The 17,995-nt window shown below is 40.5% G+C and overlaps 1 protein-coding gene across 2 annotated transcripts; it reads right to left on the minus strand.

Annotated features, from left to right (window-relative positions):
* Positions 1-700: 700 nt before the first annotated feature.
* MLF1 (myeloid leukemia factor 1) lies at positions 701-17,596 on the minus strand. 2 transcript variants are annotated; one of them, XM_040613380.1, is made up of 7 exons: positions 17,469-17,596; positions 12,094-12,256; positions 6,743-6,829; positions 5,724-5,852; positions 4,484-4,643; positions 3,758-3,890; positions 701-2,812 (listed from the first exon to the last, which is right to left on the minus strand). In XM_040613380.1, exons 1-7 carry the CDS (start codon positions 17,513-17,515, stop codon positions 2,710-2,712), a joined length of 822 nt encoding a protein of 273 aa, XP_040469314.1. In that variant the 5' UTR covers positions 17,516-17,596; the 3' UTR covers positions 701-2,709. The 2 variants fall into 2 exon arrangements, with proteins under 2 accessions (XP_040469314.1, XP_040469313.1); XM_040613379.1 differs by having other exon boundaries at positions 6,743-6,832.
* Between the last annotated feature and the right edge of the window lie 399 nt (positions 17,597-17,995).

Consider the following 17,995-nt stretch of genomic DNA (forward strand, 5'->3'; position numbering starts at 1 on the left):
AGCTCTGCATTAAAAAAAAAAAAAAAAAAAAATAAATAAAACCGTCTGGAAATCTGGCGTCGAGAACAGGGCCGCTCCTCGCAGTTTACTAACTGCAAACAGCTCGAGAGCTAGGCTCCTGCCCCGCAGACCCGTAGGAAAAAGGGCGATTCCAGCCTCGCGCTGCCCGGGCGCGTGGGGCACAGGCAGCGGCCCCCGGGGCGCACCCAGCGCACCCAGCTCGGGGCAGGGCGGCGGGGGCACCCGCAGGACCCCCCGCAGCACCCAGCGGGCCCAGGCGCTCGGATACTTGGGGTTAAGCAAGGGCACACGTGCCACGGCTGCTCGTGTGCCACCTACGGTCCCAGCCACAGCTCAGGGAAGCTGTGGTGTGTGTACCTATACTCTCATTTATACATTAAAAAAAAAAAAAAAAAAAATCCCTTGCTTTTATGCTTACAGCAGGCACAGCGACCCTGCATACGCGAGAAGCCTCCAGGAGAGTTCTGAAGCAGAGGAAGGCCAGCCATCCCCATGCTCTAGTCCCATCTCATCTGTTTCCTTCTAGCAAACTTACGGTAAATGCTTGTTTTCCTTCTGGAAAGAGGCACACTTTCCCTCATTGCCTTGTTTTGGTGTAACATATTACAGTGTTTCAAAGTGGCCCAAAATAAACAATGCACAGGGCATGTTGTGGTGAGAGTAAGCCAAACAAAATGCATAAATAATAAATAACTTTATTAAAGAATTACAGTTTCAGATGTTTCTACACAGAATAGCTTCTTCTGGATGACATTTTAGAATATTGTTTTGCATAATCTAATGAATATTAGCCTCTTCCCACTATAATTTTAAAACCAAAGTATTACTTGGATTACTGATTACATGCATGTATCTTTTTAATCTTTGTAAAGCATAGACAAGAATCTAAGTTGTCAGATGAATACTATTTTCTGTTAAATAGCATCTCTCAGATTTATCTGAAGTTACAACATGAAAAACTCTTCTGCCATTTATTACTGGGAAATTTAAGTGACATTCCTGGAAAATACCTTATATGCTTAATGACATTAACTGCAAAAAATCAAAGTTGCCTTCAGTGTATGGAAGATCAGGCTTGTTCTTTTTTTGTTGTACTTTTGCTTTTTAAGGAAAGTAAAAGCATCCATCACAGCCAGGGCTCTGGCAAGCACAACTCCAGTATCACGGTTTCAGCCTGTTCCCCCTGTCAGAGGTTGCCAACCCCCTACCAGACACTTACACTTACTGCCATTAGTATTTGCTCTAATAATAGGAAGAGACCATTGCATTAAAGCAGCAAATAAACAATTGCCTTCCCCTTGTGAGTCAGAGTTCAACAAAAATACTTCTGATTATTTCTGCACATTAATAAACATAGAATTAAATAATCTGGGGAATTTGCAGAGAGCTTAAATATGATTTAAAGGCCATTTTCTTTTTGGCAAAACAAATATTAGTCTTACTAAACCTATTCTTTTATCATATAAATAGTGCCTTTTTTAGGGCTATGCTATAATGTTTTAGCCATGAAATATATGCTAATGCTGTAATGTTATAGCCTACAGAAGTTATTTACGCTACAACATAGGGACCAAGTCTGTGTAACAAAACAGCATAGGCACAGCTGTAGTACAAAGAGCTCTCCTGTTTTCAGCCGCACAGTTGGCTTTTCTCTAGAACATAAGACTCTTTAACCAAACTAACAACAACATCAAGGGAGATCAAGTGCTAGATTTAGGATCATTCTACATTCACTAAAACAGGACACTAAAGAATAGAAACACCATCTCGTCTCATCTCAGCTGACGGGGAAGTGTTCTCCTGCATGCAGGGCTCTTCTAGCTTTTTGGAGCAGAAATGCTGTAATCATTCGTTATCCAGTTAACTACTGCCTACTCAACCCATTTCTCCCACATATTTTTCCGATTAATAACTAATAGTTACAGCTGAGTTTTAGGACACTGGTATTACTACAGAATAATTAAGAGCTACTACAGAGGACCTCCAAGAATGAAAAATAATGGGCCACCTCCAAAGGAAATACACAAAGGATGAAAAATACAAAGTTGACAGTTGAGGCACAGAAAATAAGAGATGCAAGCACAGCCTATGAACATAAGAACACTGGTAAACTAAAACTGAAAATATTTTTCATTTTAGTATTTCCTCTCACTTTTCTTCATGTTAAATCAAGGTGAATCTGGGGTTTCTATAACAATTTACAGCATGGTTTTAAAGAAAAAGATATAGAGTGGCTACAGTCTATTCAAATAGCTATTAATTCCTGTAGCACCTAGAAAATTAATAATATTTCAGCCACACAAAATAAGAGAATTTATTTTCTGTGCAAGTTTTCGAGTGTGGGAAAAATTAGTTCCATTACCAGGCTTAATAAAGTGGGACTGGTGCAGCTGTAGCAGAAAAATCTTGCAAATCAAACCTTTTTTTTTTTAAAACAGAATCAGTGATAATCAATTAAAGTGCTTTTAAGTGGAAAGTTGTGGGGTTTTTAATTTACTGAAACTAGTAAAACTAGTAGTTTTAAAGAACATTCAGTTGTCAAACAATCAGAGTAGCAAGGCACACTAATGCTTACTAAAACAAAAAACAGAAATTGGTCATATATACGTGTATACTTATATGAACATAAGCAATGCAGCACCATTATCTTCCTGAAGAAACTCCATTCAGATGGAGAATGGAATAAATTTATTTTTTGCTGCTTTTGATGGGGACATGCGTTCCTTTCACATTGAGATTCTCGAAAGAAACTCTGGGCTCCCTGGAACTTGTAATTGCAAGTGGTTTCTCTCTGAAATAAAACAGCAACAAAAGTCACAACCACCATACGATATGGGTAATATACATTCTGTTAATTACTTATGCAAAGGTACAGTTTATTTGTAAGACAGATTGGACTCTCCCTCCAGAACTACTTCCACTGTTACCACCACAGAGTTGGACTGTTTCCTCATCTTGCACACTGAATGAGTAAAAAGAAAATCACATAGCCTGAAAACTGAAATTGAAGGTAAAGTAGCCTCTGTAACTAGCCTCTAGAACTGAAGAGGTGCTGGAGGGGAAGTGCTCCATGTAGTTTACAGAAGAGGTTTCCGTTCCGTAGCATTCTCTACCAAACATGCAACTGATAAAGGCATCACAACTTACCCTGTGACACCATGTCAAATGGAAGAGGTAGAAAACCTGTAGCTTGGCAGAATGCAGCCTATGGAGGGGAGCTCCTCTATTTACGGATAAAGTCCTCATTCCTACACAGACTTCCTGATTTAAGATTAGGTGAGGTCTCATTTGAAATCTAACCCTTAAGAGAGGGGTGTTTCCATCTCCAACTATATGGATGGAGTCTTTTGTTTGTTCACCCAAGAGAACAGATCAACCTAGCCCTCAATAAGGATTATACCTTAATACAACTAACAGTTTCATGGCTGGGGGGGCAGCTACAACATTTGTACATAGCTGAGCTAAGACCACTGGCTTATTTCTCTAGAAAAAACACTCACTGTTTTAGCCTATTAATTCACTATTTTCAGAGTCAAAATACCAAACCTCTTCAAAACTTGGTTAACAAAATATTGCCTTACACTGTTTATTGTGGCATCATGAGAAATGGGGGAATAAAACATAATATTTCTACGCAGATTGCCAATAAGCATTGTTGGTTTATGAACAGATTGCTTCAGAATTGAGTTCTCATTCCGCTGCTAGTATTTTGTTATGCTGGTAAGAAACTTTTTACCTTCTTAATCCATCCTCTTTGGGTATGTGGTGAATACTTCTGTATTTTGGAGCTTCTAAAGTATACCTAGCTCTAGATGGCTTGAACTTCATAATCTGTTTCTGCCACTCTTCATCAAAGGTCTGGGCCTCAGCTGAAAAGCAGTTAAAGTTTACTTTTTACTTTTAATAAATGCAAACAAGATAGGAGAAAACATGTAATGAAAATCAGGGGGGGGGTTAGAACAGTGTTTTTTTAAATTTGTGGTCCATTATTCTCCGCATGGCCTGCAAACTACTTCTAGGGGATCTGTAAAAGACAACTGCCAGTAAGATTGTGTTTGGAAGATAAAAGTAAAAAACCCTGAAAGTCACTGGTTTGTAAAAGTATATACACATTTTAACCACACATCCCTTAAATATGTATATTAGCCACAAACACACACAACAAATAGTACAATTCTGTAAAGAGCTTGCTTGAAACCATAAAATATCATTAAAAGTATTTTCAAATATGAACAGCTGTTGTGCAAGCAAACAATACCAGCTGCACTAGAATACAACATTTTCAAGTTGTAACCGGTTAATTTAGGTTGTCCAAATTTCTATCAACTAAGGAAACCTGATTTGCAGACTTTCAGACTGTCTGAAAGACAGTCCCTTTTAAGAAGTCTCAAGCTGGAAATTCAAAATTGGTGTATGAAAGAACAGTGTAAAGCCCATTAGAGAACTGCATAAAAAGACATACTTTCATCCAGGTTGATGAATTCTTGGTTCATTTCTTCATCACCAGTCTTGCTGTTCTTTGACTTTTTAATGACATGAGCACGATCATGAATATGATGACCAATAGCCATTTTTTCCAGTCCACTTTCAGAATCCTTAAGTGCTTTTCTTGTCTCCTTAACCTGTACAACGAAGAGAAATAAGTGTTCTTCTAACCAAAAAAAAGTTTTTAAAAAATCCAACTTCCTTCCCCAAAGGTTTTATATCTTTCTTTTGAAAAAGTTAGGTTTTACAGGCTTTTCCAATTGTCTCCTTTACTGTGTTGGCTGAAAATACATCAGCAAAACACAAATCAAGTCTATTTTTTTTTCCTTAACAGACAGGAAGATTAAGCAAGAACACCTAAAGTTTCTTAAGTAACATACATACTGGATATTAATTGTTGTTGGGAGGTGGGGGAGCTTAGTCTAAATATACTACACACAGACAAGTCTTTAACATTCTCCTTGACAACAGAATGGGTAACAGCCGATGCCAATATTCTCAGCATGAAGGGACAACTAATTACTAAGTTGTCATGTTGACTGGCTTGAAACCCAGGCAACCACTTATCACTGTGTTCATAGGTATATTATTAGAATCTTTTTGATAACTAAGTGTCTGCTTGAGCTTGAACACATCCCACAGCCAATCATGCTCAACGGCCTTTACTGCTCACATATAGTCTTTCATGAACCTTGCTTCAGGGTTCAAATTCAAATTCAAATTTCTTAGCAGAATTAGATGCAACAGCTGCAAGGAAGTCAATGAAAGGGCATCTTCATCTGAAACGTTACGTAAGCATTTAAAAGTGCCTGAGTAAAGGGGACTATCTGAACCCATGTTTTGCATAAACAGACTACCTCTTGCTATCTTATATTTTAGACAGAATTTTAAATGTACAAGAGGATTAATTATAGCCAAGCCATTGGAGACTGCCTTGAAGAATCACCTGTTCCAGCACTCAGTTTTTCAGTGTTTGATAGGCGTACAATTCATTTAGATGTTTACTTAGAAACATACAAATTACAAGGAAGAAAACTGCGCTTAGCTAAAGAAGCCTTTAATCTAGAACAGTATTTAAACAGACATATATTTTACAAAATTATAAGAGTTAACTGTCTCTAGTAAAAAGAACCTGAAGGAAACTGTGGTTTGGTATAGATGAACTTCAATTCTGATAATTACATACCACCTTTTTGCTGCATCTCAGGACTACTTACACCTCCTGGAGCTGTGCGTGTCTGAGCTGAAGCTTGGAAAACTTTTGGTGGTTCATCCCCTATTTTGGAGTATGTCATCACAGAGGAGGAGCTGAATGTGTGTGCATCTGGATGGATGGTCAGGTCATCCTACAAACAATGTAAACTTCTTTTGTTACTAAAAGTTAAAACTTGTGGATAATAGGTAAGCACATTCTGAAACCATCTTATTACAAAAAAGAATACCCCCCTGAAAAACTAACCCTCAGTCCCAGCACCATAAGTATGGCCTGTTGGAAAGGGACCTTGGCATTTGATAAGCACTCGCTCTTGTCCTAGCCTTGTCTGGCCACAGGCCTCCCCATGCCAGGGAACGTGACAACAAATAAAAAGCATGGGCAGCAATAAGTAAACTGTTCAAAGGTTTTCCCTGGCACAGTTTGGTTCAGTAATGAAGATACAACCTGTAACAGCAGTCCTGTCTTGCCACATATGGTATATAATAAGGTGTGTAAAGAGTTCAGGTGAACTAGGACTTGAGCAACAATGGTTACAAGCCATTTTACAAGGCCAGTAAAACACAGTAAATACCTATTGAGTGTTGCTGAGTGTATCGGTTTTATCTTCAAAGACTGTGAAGAAAGAAGCAGGACTGAAAATAAAATCAGAAGAAAGCCTATATGCAGGGTGCCATTTAGGTGTTTGTGGGTTTTTTGTTTTAAAGTGTACAGTAACACTTTAAACTGCTCCTTCACTTAAGGTGTCAGCTCTGGCAAGAGCCAGAGACCAGATAAGTTACAGCAGTTCTAACCCCTAGAGAATCAAGCATGTATTTAAAGCACGGTTGTTAGCAAATAATCAGTGACAGCACAGAGAATTATAACCATCATACAGTCTGAGGAAAAAAGCCAAAAGAGTTCTTGCTATCTGCTTGAGACTAGTAACCTTTTCCTTGGCAGGACTTTCCGAGTAGTATTTTAAACAACTGTAATTCTCCAATACAGTTAATTTTAGAACAAATTTTTAACAACTTAACTTACAAATTTTCTTTGCATTTCCAGCATACTGTTTCTCATATTTGACATCATCCTGTCCATTGCAAAAAAAGGCTCCCCAAAATCTGCATCCTGCTAAAAGAAAAGACATCAAAATTAAGACAGTCTTCTGACTCCTCAGGTTCTGAAGCTTTTTTTCTACATGCATTTTTTAATGCAAACCAGACCATCAAAAAGGTTTTCTTCCACAGATTGCAATTCATAGACATAGACAAGCCAAAACGCATCTTTTCAAACGGAAAATTGCAAGCTAGCATGGGGAGCTTGGTTAAGTTGGAGAGACTAGAAGGACAGAAGTGAAAGATTTTCCTCTCACATGTCAAAATAAGCTCATATTGTGGCCAGTTTACAAGAAATATTTTCATATACCTTCTAACCTAACCAGCTGCTTCTGTAAAATAGTGTATGACCCTCCATGCCTTGTAATCTATTGAAGATAAGTTATCTCTCTTATGCAAATCCCTTAATGCATAAGGAATCACACTGAAAATGCATCCCAGCAGACACAGGCGTTCCTCTGCAAAAGTAGTGTACATTACTCATAAAACGACAGTGTAGAAAAATCAGAAAACCATAACTTGGTATTTTAACAGCAGCTTAATTACTTGACACTATAGAGGTATTAAACAAAACATTCATTTGTTATTTCTACATGAAAGCAGGAGATCCAGTGGTGTTGCACAAAAGACAGATATTGATGGCATACTGATGAAAGCTAACTTTGGAAGAAAAAAACCCAAAGAAATAAAAAAAAAAAATACAGGGAGATGAAGTAGAGAAAGGGTGAACTCAGGATCCTAAGTGACCATCTGGGAAGATAGCAGTGCTGTCCCAAATGAGCATCCTTCTCTGGGCTCCTCTCCAGTGCAGCAGGTGGTGATGATAAAGATGATTTTCACCATGCTTTTCCTTAGGACCTGTTCAAACTCCCTATGGGGCTGCCTGGTTTCCAAGACGAGCAGCTCTGGCTGGAGTATGATGGTTGAGAGCAAACTTGGTGGCTGGTGGGCTTCTGGACACAGGCATGCCTAGCTGCTTCCCAGGAGAGCCAGTGTGCCAGCACCACACTCTGGTCCATGTGAGGCCTTAAGAAAAGAAAGGAAAACAGCTCCCAGGGGCTCTGCAAAACCCAGCAGCTTTGGCAAGAGGCAGGCTGCCAGGCTGCACAGAGTAGCCCTTCACACAACTGAGGTGCGATGAAACACCAGGATGCTAGTTAGAATAGCAAACAACCCATGTTCCTCCAACTATGGGAAATATATGGAATTAAATTTAAGTAAATTCATTTAAATAGCTATGTATTTACAAGTTTAAAAATAAAATCTGCAGTTTAAGCACAAAAACCAGTAAAATTCAGGTATAGAAGATCTTCAGCTTCTTTCTTGAGTAGCAAGAAATCTGAATCCTTAAGGGATATCAAAATCTCTGGGCAACAACTACAGACAATTTAGAGGATCAAATGATTTAAAGTGTCAGTAACTCCAGAAAACTGCCTTCAGCTTGAATCTGGGCAATGACCTATGCCATTACATAGTAATCAGCTGTACCTATGGAATTACATACCATACACTGGGGTGGGGGGAGTAAAACCATAGCCTGTGCAGTTAATAGCAAAAGAACTTTGATTAGCTAATACACTTTCTGCATACAGCAAGTTGCCAACTCATGCATCTGCAAAAGATGATTAAATAAGTAACACTTTTAGACCTGAAAATTCAAGACGACCCATGCTTATTTTTATCTGCTCTGTGAGAGCCACACTCTTAAGCTACTGGTTTTCGATCTGAGGACTCTCTAAAGCCTTCCAAAGGAAGCAAAAAGCACCACGAGGGTCATAACAATAAGTTTTGTTTCCCTCAGGCACTTTTTACAATTTTTACAAGATATTCCAGACACCACCCCCCAACTATTCCAAGTTCCAGTGGAAACTGTCTCCAGAAGTTGGCCTGTCTCAGCTGTGACCAGCGTTACAGGTCTTGCTGGTATTACACCCACAAACACTCCAAGCCGGTAGTGTCCATCTGCAGGGAGCACCCAAATTTGGATTCTCTCTCCAGGTATTATTTCATTCATTTCCATCAGAGATCAAGCACCAATAGATACTTTGCCAAGTAGAAAAGCCAGCTGCTCAGTAGTAACTTCTCCAATCTTGAGATCAGCATACTTAGTCTATCCCAGCATTTTTGTTTATTACAGGGGGGGATATCTTTCTTGAATAATATTGTTCCATATGTCTAAACACCAACAAAAGCAGTTTGCAGGCACACTGAGACTAGACTTTGTCCATGCGTTAGTTATGCAGACAATATACACATACTAGCAAGAGCTACACGGTTATTGCTCCTGGGATACTAACCACTATACCAAAGCCTGCAAAGGGCATAAGGGAGCAGCTTGTTGCCTGGAAGAAAAAGTACCAGCATCTTTTAGTTGTTATACTCGTTATCAGACATAGCAGAAGTAACTTGCATATACAGCACTTACACAGTGTGCTTTCATATACAACAGGTGATATTAAACATTTCCGATCAAATAAAAACAGTCACTCAAGAGGACCTTGGTAATTTATAGCGTGCTATGACCGTATAATATGAAGTAGTCTCTGGGTATATAGAAGCAATATATTTATACTACCGATATTGGAAAATGATAGCTGTCATCACATTTAATAAGTCATATTCATATGTATGTACTAGAAGCACTTAAAGCTAGAAGTTGAGAAACATTTGTATACCATAGCAACCTTTGTACTAAAATCATGTAAAACATGACAGTGCTTCAGACATCACCCACTTCTCTGAAAACACTTCATTCTAGTCATGCAATAGAAGCCCATCACCGAAAGTTGATTAAAATCAACAAATCAATAGTCCCCTTAATGTAAATTTATGTAATTAAATTTCAGAAGGTTGGCATCCAATTTTAGAGCTTAAAAAATTAAGTGATGCAGCTGACCTGTTCACAAGCACTCTTTATGTATTACAAGTACAAAGGTATTTCTTTAAAATATCCACACATCCCTCACGACAAAAAATCAAGTCTAACTTGTCAGCAGTTTCAGAGGTCACTGCAAAGAAGTTCTAGGAAAATCTATCATCATATACAGAATCACCCGAAGACAAATCCCCATGAGCAAATTATATTCTTCTGCAGTCATATAAATAGATGTGGCTATAAACACCACAAATACAGTTCCTGTTAGACCAACTGATATTGAATATCCCTATAAGACAGGGCAATGAGATGCTAGAAAACACATTGATGTTTCCAGGAAACTAAGATTGGAGAGTTATATAAAAGCCTACCTAAAGAAAGACTGGTTAGACAGAATTACCAAACACTTTTCAGTAACTTTAAGTACAAGAGGAAGGAATTAGCCAATTCTTGAATACTTTCATGAACTCTTTCAGATTGCAGTTCTAATATGTAGTGAAAGAAAAGAGCTTAATATATTTTTTCTGTATATATCAAGCGCAAAAGGATATCCTCAGAAATACCAGATACCCAAACAAAACCAAATGACAGTATCCCTTAAGAAGTTTTACTCCATTCCTCCTGCTCATATTCTTTCCTCCTCCTCCCCTCCCTCCAAGAGGCTAAAACCTGATGCTGCAAACCTGCTTGAGAAAGGAAAAGCATTTCCAAATTTGAACGCTATTATTGACACATTCTGCTCCTCCTAAAGCAGTTTTAGGCATGCTAGTTTGCTTAAACATAGAATTACAGTATCAGTAATCAGTATGGGTCATTTTAACAAAGTATATTTTACATGGCAGTGAAGACAATTATATTTTTATGTAGGAAAAGATGATTATTTCAAGTGTTTGAATCATTTCTGGAGGGAAACCAGTCAACACAGTTTGAGACCACAACAAGGCTCAAGTACTCAGTGCCAAGTCTTCTGTGACATCTGACAACTCTTAGGTGAAACATGAGGAACATGAAAAGATACTGGAAAGTTTTTAGCATGTGTGGAATTCTTTTGCACTTATCAAAATAACACAGCACTCTTGTACCTTTAACTTCTTTCTGTAACCACAGATAAATGTTTTCCATGCCTCACATTTATCCCCCACTGCCAACAACAAGGGACATAAACCCCTAAGCTATTAGGATAAGGTTTGACATATTCTTTTTTTTAAAGGAAAAAGTCTGATCTGGTTTTAGGCATCTACTGAACCAAGGCCTAAGAATCTGCTTCAGCAGAGGAAAGATCAAGCCCTAATTAGATCCAGCAGCATCTATATTTGAAACTAACTGGCAATGTATGAGCACAGAGGAAAGAATCTGACAGTTACCCTTTTGACTTGTAGGTGATAGTCTGTGTTTCAGCTGTGTTTATTAAGCTCTAACTATCTAGGTTTGAACAACCACCACCAAATCTGGCTGAGTTCCACAAGCCCCTGTAATCTGTCTTGTCTTTCAACTGTTTTTAAAATCAAATGTGATTCATTAAAGTAAGAAATCATTCAGCTGCAAAATATTTAGCCTGGTGGAAGGAAAGGAACAAACCTGAAATGTATATCCTTTCTAAATACAGCAATTAGATAAGGCTTAGCTACAGAAGTATAAGATATAATTGTCCCACAGGTCGAGAAAGTTGGAAAGATACTTTACGTATAACATAGATCACTGTCAACTTCTCAGTTTCAGGTGGTAATTTACAGAAATACTAGGTTTCCTATCAACTTCCCTGATCTTTAATTCTTAGTCTTATATCTAGAGGAAACATTAAGAATCAGACCAAATAAAGAATATTAAGCATTTATTCACAGTTGCCAAGTTGAAGCAGGGTTTAAAATACCTGTGTAGATACTGCTTAGGTGGCTGAACCACAAGTTTGTGTTAAATCAAGCTAATAACTAGACACAAGATACTAAAATGCAGAGTGAAGGCATAACTTAAAAAGGGACCTTGATGTGTTTAAGTTAGCATGAAAGGGAAATAAGCGTTCAGAGAAGGCTGTCATTGGGTATTTTTAATGCCTTTCTGCAACAGAAACATTTAATACATAATATTTATTAAACCAAACATTTGATAAATATGTTTAGTTTGTTTCATTAAATATTGCATATTCAATGTTCAATAACACACAGGTTTGTTATTAGTCCTAACAGAAGCTTGTCAGTGTTAAGTCATAGGCCATTAAGGAACCAAGAGAGACATTATTTACATTTAACTCAGCAACGAAACAATCTGCCCAAGGTTGCAATAACCCAGCCAGACCTGCGTTTCTCCTGGACCAAATCTAACAGAAATGGAAATGTGAAGCCAACTGTATTACCAGTAAATGTAAATTCCATGTAGCAATCCCTAGAGATTAAAAAAATACTTACTCTGCGATTTCCTCTTAGAGCAACCTGAGAGTCCTGGCGTGCTCTTCGATCTACTGTTCTCTCCCCACCATCTGTTATACTGAGAAATGGATCTCGTCCAAAAGGATCAGAAAAGCCTCTCATCATCTGCCGCATATATTCATGGTGTGCAACAAAAGGATCACTGAAAAAGAGATATTTTGCATAGGAAGTCATTGGTGTTTATTCCAAGCTATGCAAAATGGCTCTGAAATTTTTAAAACTCAATTTTTAAATCATTCCATACGGTTCTTTATTCATATTATTTAATAGCACCCAACTGGGCAATCTCCTGTTCCTCACAAACTCTCACTTCTTTCACTTTTCTTCCCACCTCTCAAGTTGGTTGGGTATTTAGGGTCTTTTGTCTTCTCAGCTACCTTCATCGCTTTCCTCTGGTCTTGGGTGCCTGTATTGCTTTTTCTCTTTCCTCATCTTTTCCAAAAATATTCCGTCCTTTACAGCCACCTTTCACTCCAGCCTGCATTTATTATCTGCCAGAAACTATAAAATTGACCTTTTTTTTTTTCCACTACTTCTACCTCCAACCTGATGTTAAAGGAATTCTTTCTTTTTCCTCTCCTTTTTTCACTTTCATCTTCCACAGCTTAGCATGGTACCACTCACAGAATGTCATCATGTCCTGCTATGTTCCCCCCCCTCATCCCTCAAATTTGAGTGGGAGCAGCCAGCAAGATAACTTTTCATCCTCCTTGACTCACATGCTCAATAATGCACACTGCCCTCTGAACTCAAGCCAGCTCCATTGCCTTTACTTTAGTGACTCGCTATTGCATCTTTGCCTTCCTTTTCCTTCCCCTCCACAAATCATGTTCCCACATTCCCTTTCTCTGCTTAGGAAGAAATATTCCTACTGGCTTTTTGCTTTCCTATTAAGTTTTCCCCCTCTTTCTTCCCAAAGCTTGGCTTGCAGGTAAAACATTGCTCAAGGTGCTCTCCATTACTACTCACTTCATTCTTTGCATTCTCTAATTTAAACAAGAATTAAGTATTTGTAACTGAGGCCAGAGGAGGAGCAAAACAGGATTTTGTCAGAAGCACAATATATGATCAGTACTGTTGCCTGTGGTCCAAGGCTACAAATTACTACTTCATACAAAAAACATGCTTCATTTCCTCCTCCCTTCATCTCCATTCTAATTTCCCCTTTGCTATTGCGCTGAAAGTCACTTTATTAACATTTAACAGTCATTTCCAAGGTATGTTTACTTAGAAGCACCTCATCTTCCTTCCTATCAATTTCCTGGCACTCCCCAGACACCTCACACCCTCATTCTCTCCAGAACGCCACAACCTTTCCTGTCACATCTCATGCCTCTATGAAGAGAAGCCTCAGATTGTTCCTCTGACTTCTTCAAAGCCCAATCATCTCTTTAAGGCCTCCTGAACAGTTTTTTTATTCTTCCCACCTCGTCTCTCCAGTCCCATGAAAACTAGTTTCCATGCCACATGGCCACTTTCATCTGTTCACTTTGTACTCTCTTCTTGTGCCAAAGTTACATACAGGTTGTTGGTTTGGTTGGTTTTTTTCCTTTTCAATTCAAAAAAATAAGGTTACAAATATAACACTGGATTAATTTTCAGACAATGCTTTTTGTTTAGCACATTATCCTTTTAAGTTACATACATACTTAACTCTTCCAGTGCAAATAGACCCTTATAGTTTAGAATTAGTTTTACCATTGTCATTAAGCAGACACTAATCTGCCCCACTCACATGACTGCTAGCTTTAACTTCAGTCCTAATGTGATAAGCAGCTCGCATGGCAAGTGTCCCCTCACTTTTCACAGGATGAAGAACAGACGGAAAAAATGCTGCTGAATCCAAGATGAGGGAAGCACGCAAACACTACCACAGTGTATACATACTTCCATCAAATCTATTTTGGCACCACACACTTCAGTTAGATTTGGTTTTCAAAACAAAAAAATATGAACTTCATTCCACCAGTAACTTAGACATAAAAAAATTTCTCCCTGCTACCTTCCAGTTCAAAAGAAGAAGGACAGTCGTAAAATAAGCTCTCAACAACACATCATAAGCAAAACAAGATTCCATATATTTAATGTTGGTAAGAAAAATTGGTTTAGTGTGCATAACATGCTGTAGTACATCTCATCTGATATAAAACAATGCTTTATACCTTCTGAAATTGTCCTTTTTGCCTTATTTCAATTTCTCTGGCAACTCCTCTTGGCTGCTTACCCTCTGCTACATCTATTTGACACACTCATACCTGCATCTAAAACTGTGAGGTTTTGTTGTTTGTTTGGTTTTTTTTTAAGGAAAAATCTATGACACAATGTAGAAATACAGCTTCTTACTGTCAGAGACAGGGAAGCAAGATATATGCTGTGGAGTGACAGATTTAGGAACAGAAGTCTCCCAGTTCCCTAGGGAACTAGCTTGAAAAAAATACTACAATTTTTGTATACTCTGGAGTAGGGCAAAACCAATGGAAAATCAACGGAGAATCTGTCTGGAAGACAAGGCTTCCAAGGAATTAAACCTACCACTTTGACAGCTCTGATGACTGAAACTCAAACTATAGCTACAAAAGGGAGCATGTCACCCTTACAAACAAACAAACAAATAATCATATATATGTGGGTTTTTAAAAAAAAAAGTCAAACTTTTTCCCATAGAGGATGCAAGATCTTAAGTTCTTTGCTCCTATCATAGTTTTTATAGGATAGCAGTAAGTGTAGAACCCTAGTTTAATTACCATTGATTACATCTGACTTAAAATATGACCTTTTTTAGGGGGGAAAGATAGATACATTTGATGAGAAGGACAAGATTTTTCCACACTTTTCACTATTACAGCATAATAGTGATGAGGAAAAAGAAAGGAGGTTCTAGAAGGGTTTTGCACAAAGAATTTGTGCCCTTCACATGTTAAGCACCATAAGTTATTTTCCAAACTAAGTTCTGAATGGAGACAAACAATTTATGCGTTTGTTGTTCCACTACTCTGCAGTAACAATTTTGTGTAATAAGTAGGTAATCTGATTATCACCTGACATCCAGGTGTTTACAGAGATCAATAAAGAAAATAAAAATGTTCAGCCTCTGAGACTGTTACAGTCACAAACAAGTATGTCTACTGTATGGAGAAAGAGACATTAAAAAGGCTGATGCTGCTAATGCACTTGCAAGTGAGAATTTTCACTGAGGTGCATCTCACTTGGAAAGTTCTTGCACAATTCAGGCTTAAACTCCAAAGTTTAAGGCTCTATGGTCCAGGTTGAAATACAATGTTACTCCTTCGATGTATGTTTCTGGTCAGTTGAAAAATCAGTGTCTTAGAATAATCAAATAAGTTTATTATGTTTGCAAATTGTACTTCATGTTAGTTTTTGTTTGGTTTGTTGTTTGGTTTTTTGTTTTGGTTTTTTTTGTTGGGGTTTTTTTTTTCCCCCCTTAGGAAGTTATGTAAGCCTGAAGTTGCAGAACCACACTGGAGATAACACCTGGAACAATAAAACAAAAGCTGTGTATTGGTGAATTAAAAACAGAGGCCAACTGCACTTGGCAGTGAAGACACAACTTCTGCACCTGTCCAGGCTATCAGGGATGAAACTCAGCTGGGCCCGAGCAGCACTTTGGCTGGCTGACTGACTGGTGCTTCCCCAGGACAGCTGCTCACAGATGGAGACCTTTCTTCTAAACCAAGCACTATTTCCAGTTCAGCAGTCAAAAATCTCTCCTTAAGAGGCAACAGAAGCCTATTACTACACTATTTTGGAAGCTAATCTTATCTGAAGTAATAAGCTCATTTCCTTAACTATACGCAAAACAGATTTACAAGGGCAGTGCCAAGAAAATTAATCTCAACATCAGTCTCTCTCATCTATTTCACATACACTGCCTCCCTCCCTCTATCTTCCACAATCTCTTTCCCCCAACAATTTTAAACTGCATCGGTGGCTACAGTAAAAAAATAATAAATCAAATTGATAAGTAAGAGGAAAGCAACCAAGACTTCAAAAGCATGCTACAAATAACTACAAACAAAACTTAATTTCCATTATTATTCTACTTTCACACAGAGGATTTGCGTAGTGAATTTTTCTACATAGCGTATCCTGCATGTAACTGATGAGTTGTTACAATAGCACGCATATTCCTAGAAACCAAGGGTACTAATCCATCTTGCACAGCTTTAAAAACTAGAAACTGTCCCACTGCTAGGAACATGCTTTCGCAACTAAGCAATCGATTCTTCTTTAAGAGCTACAAACACAACCCCAACCAGAAAACCCTGTAACTAAGAGAGACAGTCAACAAACCCGTATCACAAGGCCTGATGCCTTACTGTTCCTCAGCCACCCACCAGCACTACCCCTTATCTTTCCTTGTAATTAAACCCCACATAGTTTTTTCTAAAGATGCGGTCTTACTAAAATCATTTAGGCTCCTCCGAGTTCTCAGATCCCACTCTCACCCACTACAGGTTACAGTTTCTGGCAAAAGCCGTGAAATGGGGCCAGACTAGATCCTGCAGCACTTTCAGCTATCCCAGCACACCAGGGGAGCACCTGCACAGCACACTACTTCGGTTTAGGTTCCAGTGGTAGAAGAGAAATTTATTTCAGAGCTGAGTACATACACATGATCTACTCCAAGCACTATCGTTGTGCTCAACATATGGAAAACGCCTCCGCTGCGCTAGTGTCACCATCGGCTCAGGAAATCAGCACGAGGAGACAGCTTGCCTTTATTGATCTCATCCATGCGTTTGCAAAGTTTTAATGCAAGAACACCTGGCGTTAGCTTTAGTGCACTGACATGAATTCAGAACAGTCTGTGGCCAAAGGAAAAAAAGTATCCAGAAAAGCTGTAACATTCAGCACCTATCCGCTTTTTAAGAAACAAGAAAAAACAAACTGAAGACACTCAGACCAGCGGAGGTGAAGGTTTCCTCTCGGTAGACCACTATGACATTACGATTAAGTTCCTCACCGCGCTATGGGCGGTAAGGATCGAAGCGTTACTGAGGAGGGGGGTAAGAGACAAGACGGCGGCATTTAACACCCACGGGCAGTTTCACCCCCTGCACAGCTTTAGAGGGCACTGCGGACGGCCACGGCCCTGGGGTCCCTAGCGGAGCGCGGCGGCCCGCCCCGGCGCTGCCCCCCCGGACACGCGCGCCCCGTCCGGGCCGGCACCCGCTGAGGCGACAGCCGGGGAGCGCGGCGGCCCCCCCGCCGCCTCAGACCCGCCCGGGCCGACCCCCCGCACCCCCCCGGCGCTGGGGCCCCAGGGCCGCCGCCCGCCAGCCCGACCCGGCGCCCCGGGGCTGCGGAGGGCCTGGCCCGGCCCGGCCCCTCACCGAAAGAAGGGGTCCTCCTCGAAGCAGCGCCCCAGCCCGCCGAACATGGCTGCGGTCCGCGGCGGTGTGAGCGCCCCAGCCCCGCCGGCCCCTCGCGGCCGTGTGAGCGCCCCCGCATGACACCTCGCAGCGCCGCCACTGGCCGCCGCCGCTCTGACGTAAGCGAGAGGGGCGGGGCTCGCCGCGAGCCACCGTTGCCGTGGCAACTGGCGCCGCCGCGCGGTCCCGCTCGGGAAGGCTCGGGCCGGGGCCCAGCGCAGGGACCGGCGCGCAGCGGGGGCGGCCCCGGTCGTGCGGCCCCGCGGCGCCTCTCGGGCCCGCTCCCCCCGCACCCCTTTGCCCGGCCAGGCCGCGGGGTCTGGCCCGGCGCGGCTCGGAGCGGTGCTGTCCGCGGCAGGGAGCCGGCCCAGCCGTCGCCTCAGCTCCTGGCGGGTGGGCGCCGCCGCACGGCTCGGGCCGCCGGCCCGGCCTGGGCGGTTTTTACAATAATTGCGGTTTTTCCGGTAGGTGGCAGCAAAATAAAGCGC

Source organism: Falco naumanni, chromosome 13 (assembly GCF_017639655.2).
Source record: "Falco naumanni isolate bFalNau1 chromosome 13, bFalNau1.pat, whole genome shotgun sequence".
Classification (NCBI taxonomy): domain Eukaryota; kingdom Metazoa; phylum Chordata; class Aves; order Falconiformes; family Falconidae; genus Falco; species Falco naumanni.

What these genes read in the sequence shown, in the direction of transcription:
- MLF1 (XM_040613379.1), bottom strand. Translation starts at nt 17,515, where the DNA reads ATGTTCGGCGGGCTGGGGCGCTGCTTCGAGGAGGACCCCTTCTTTCG. An exon ending in GAGGAGGACCCCTTCTTTCG is followed by an intron (nt 12,257 to 17,468) that starts GTGAGGGGCCGG and finishes TCTCTTTTTCAG; the next exon opens with TGATCCTTTTGTTGCACACC. An exon ending in CTCTAAGAGGAAATCGCAGA is followed by an intron (nt 6,833 to 12,093) that starts GTAAGTATTTTT and finishes CTTTTCTTTTAG; the next exon opens with CAGGATGCAGATTTTGGGGA.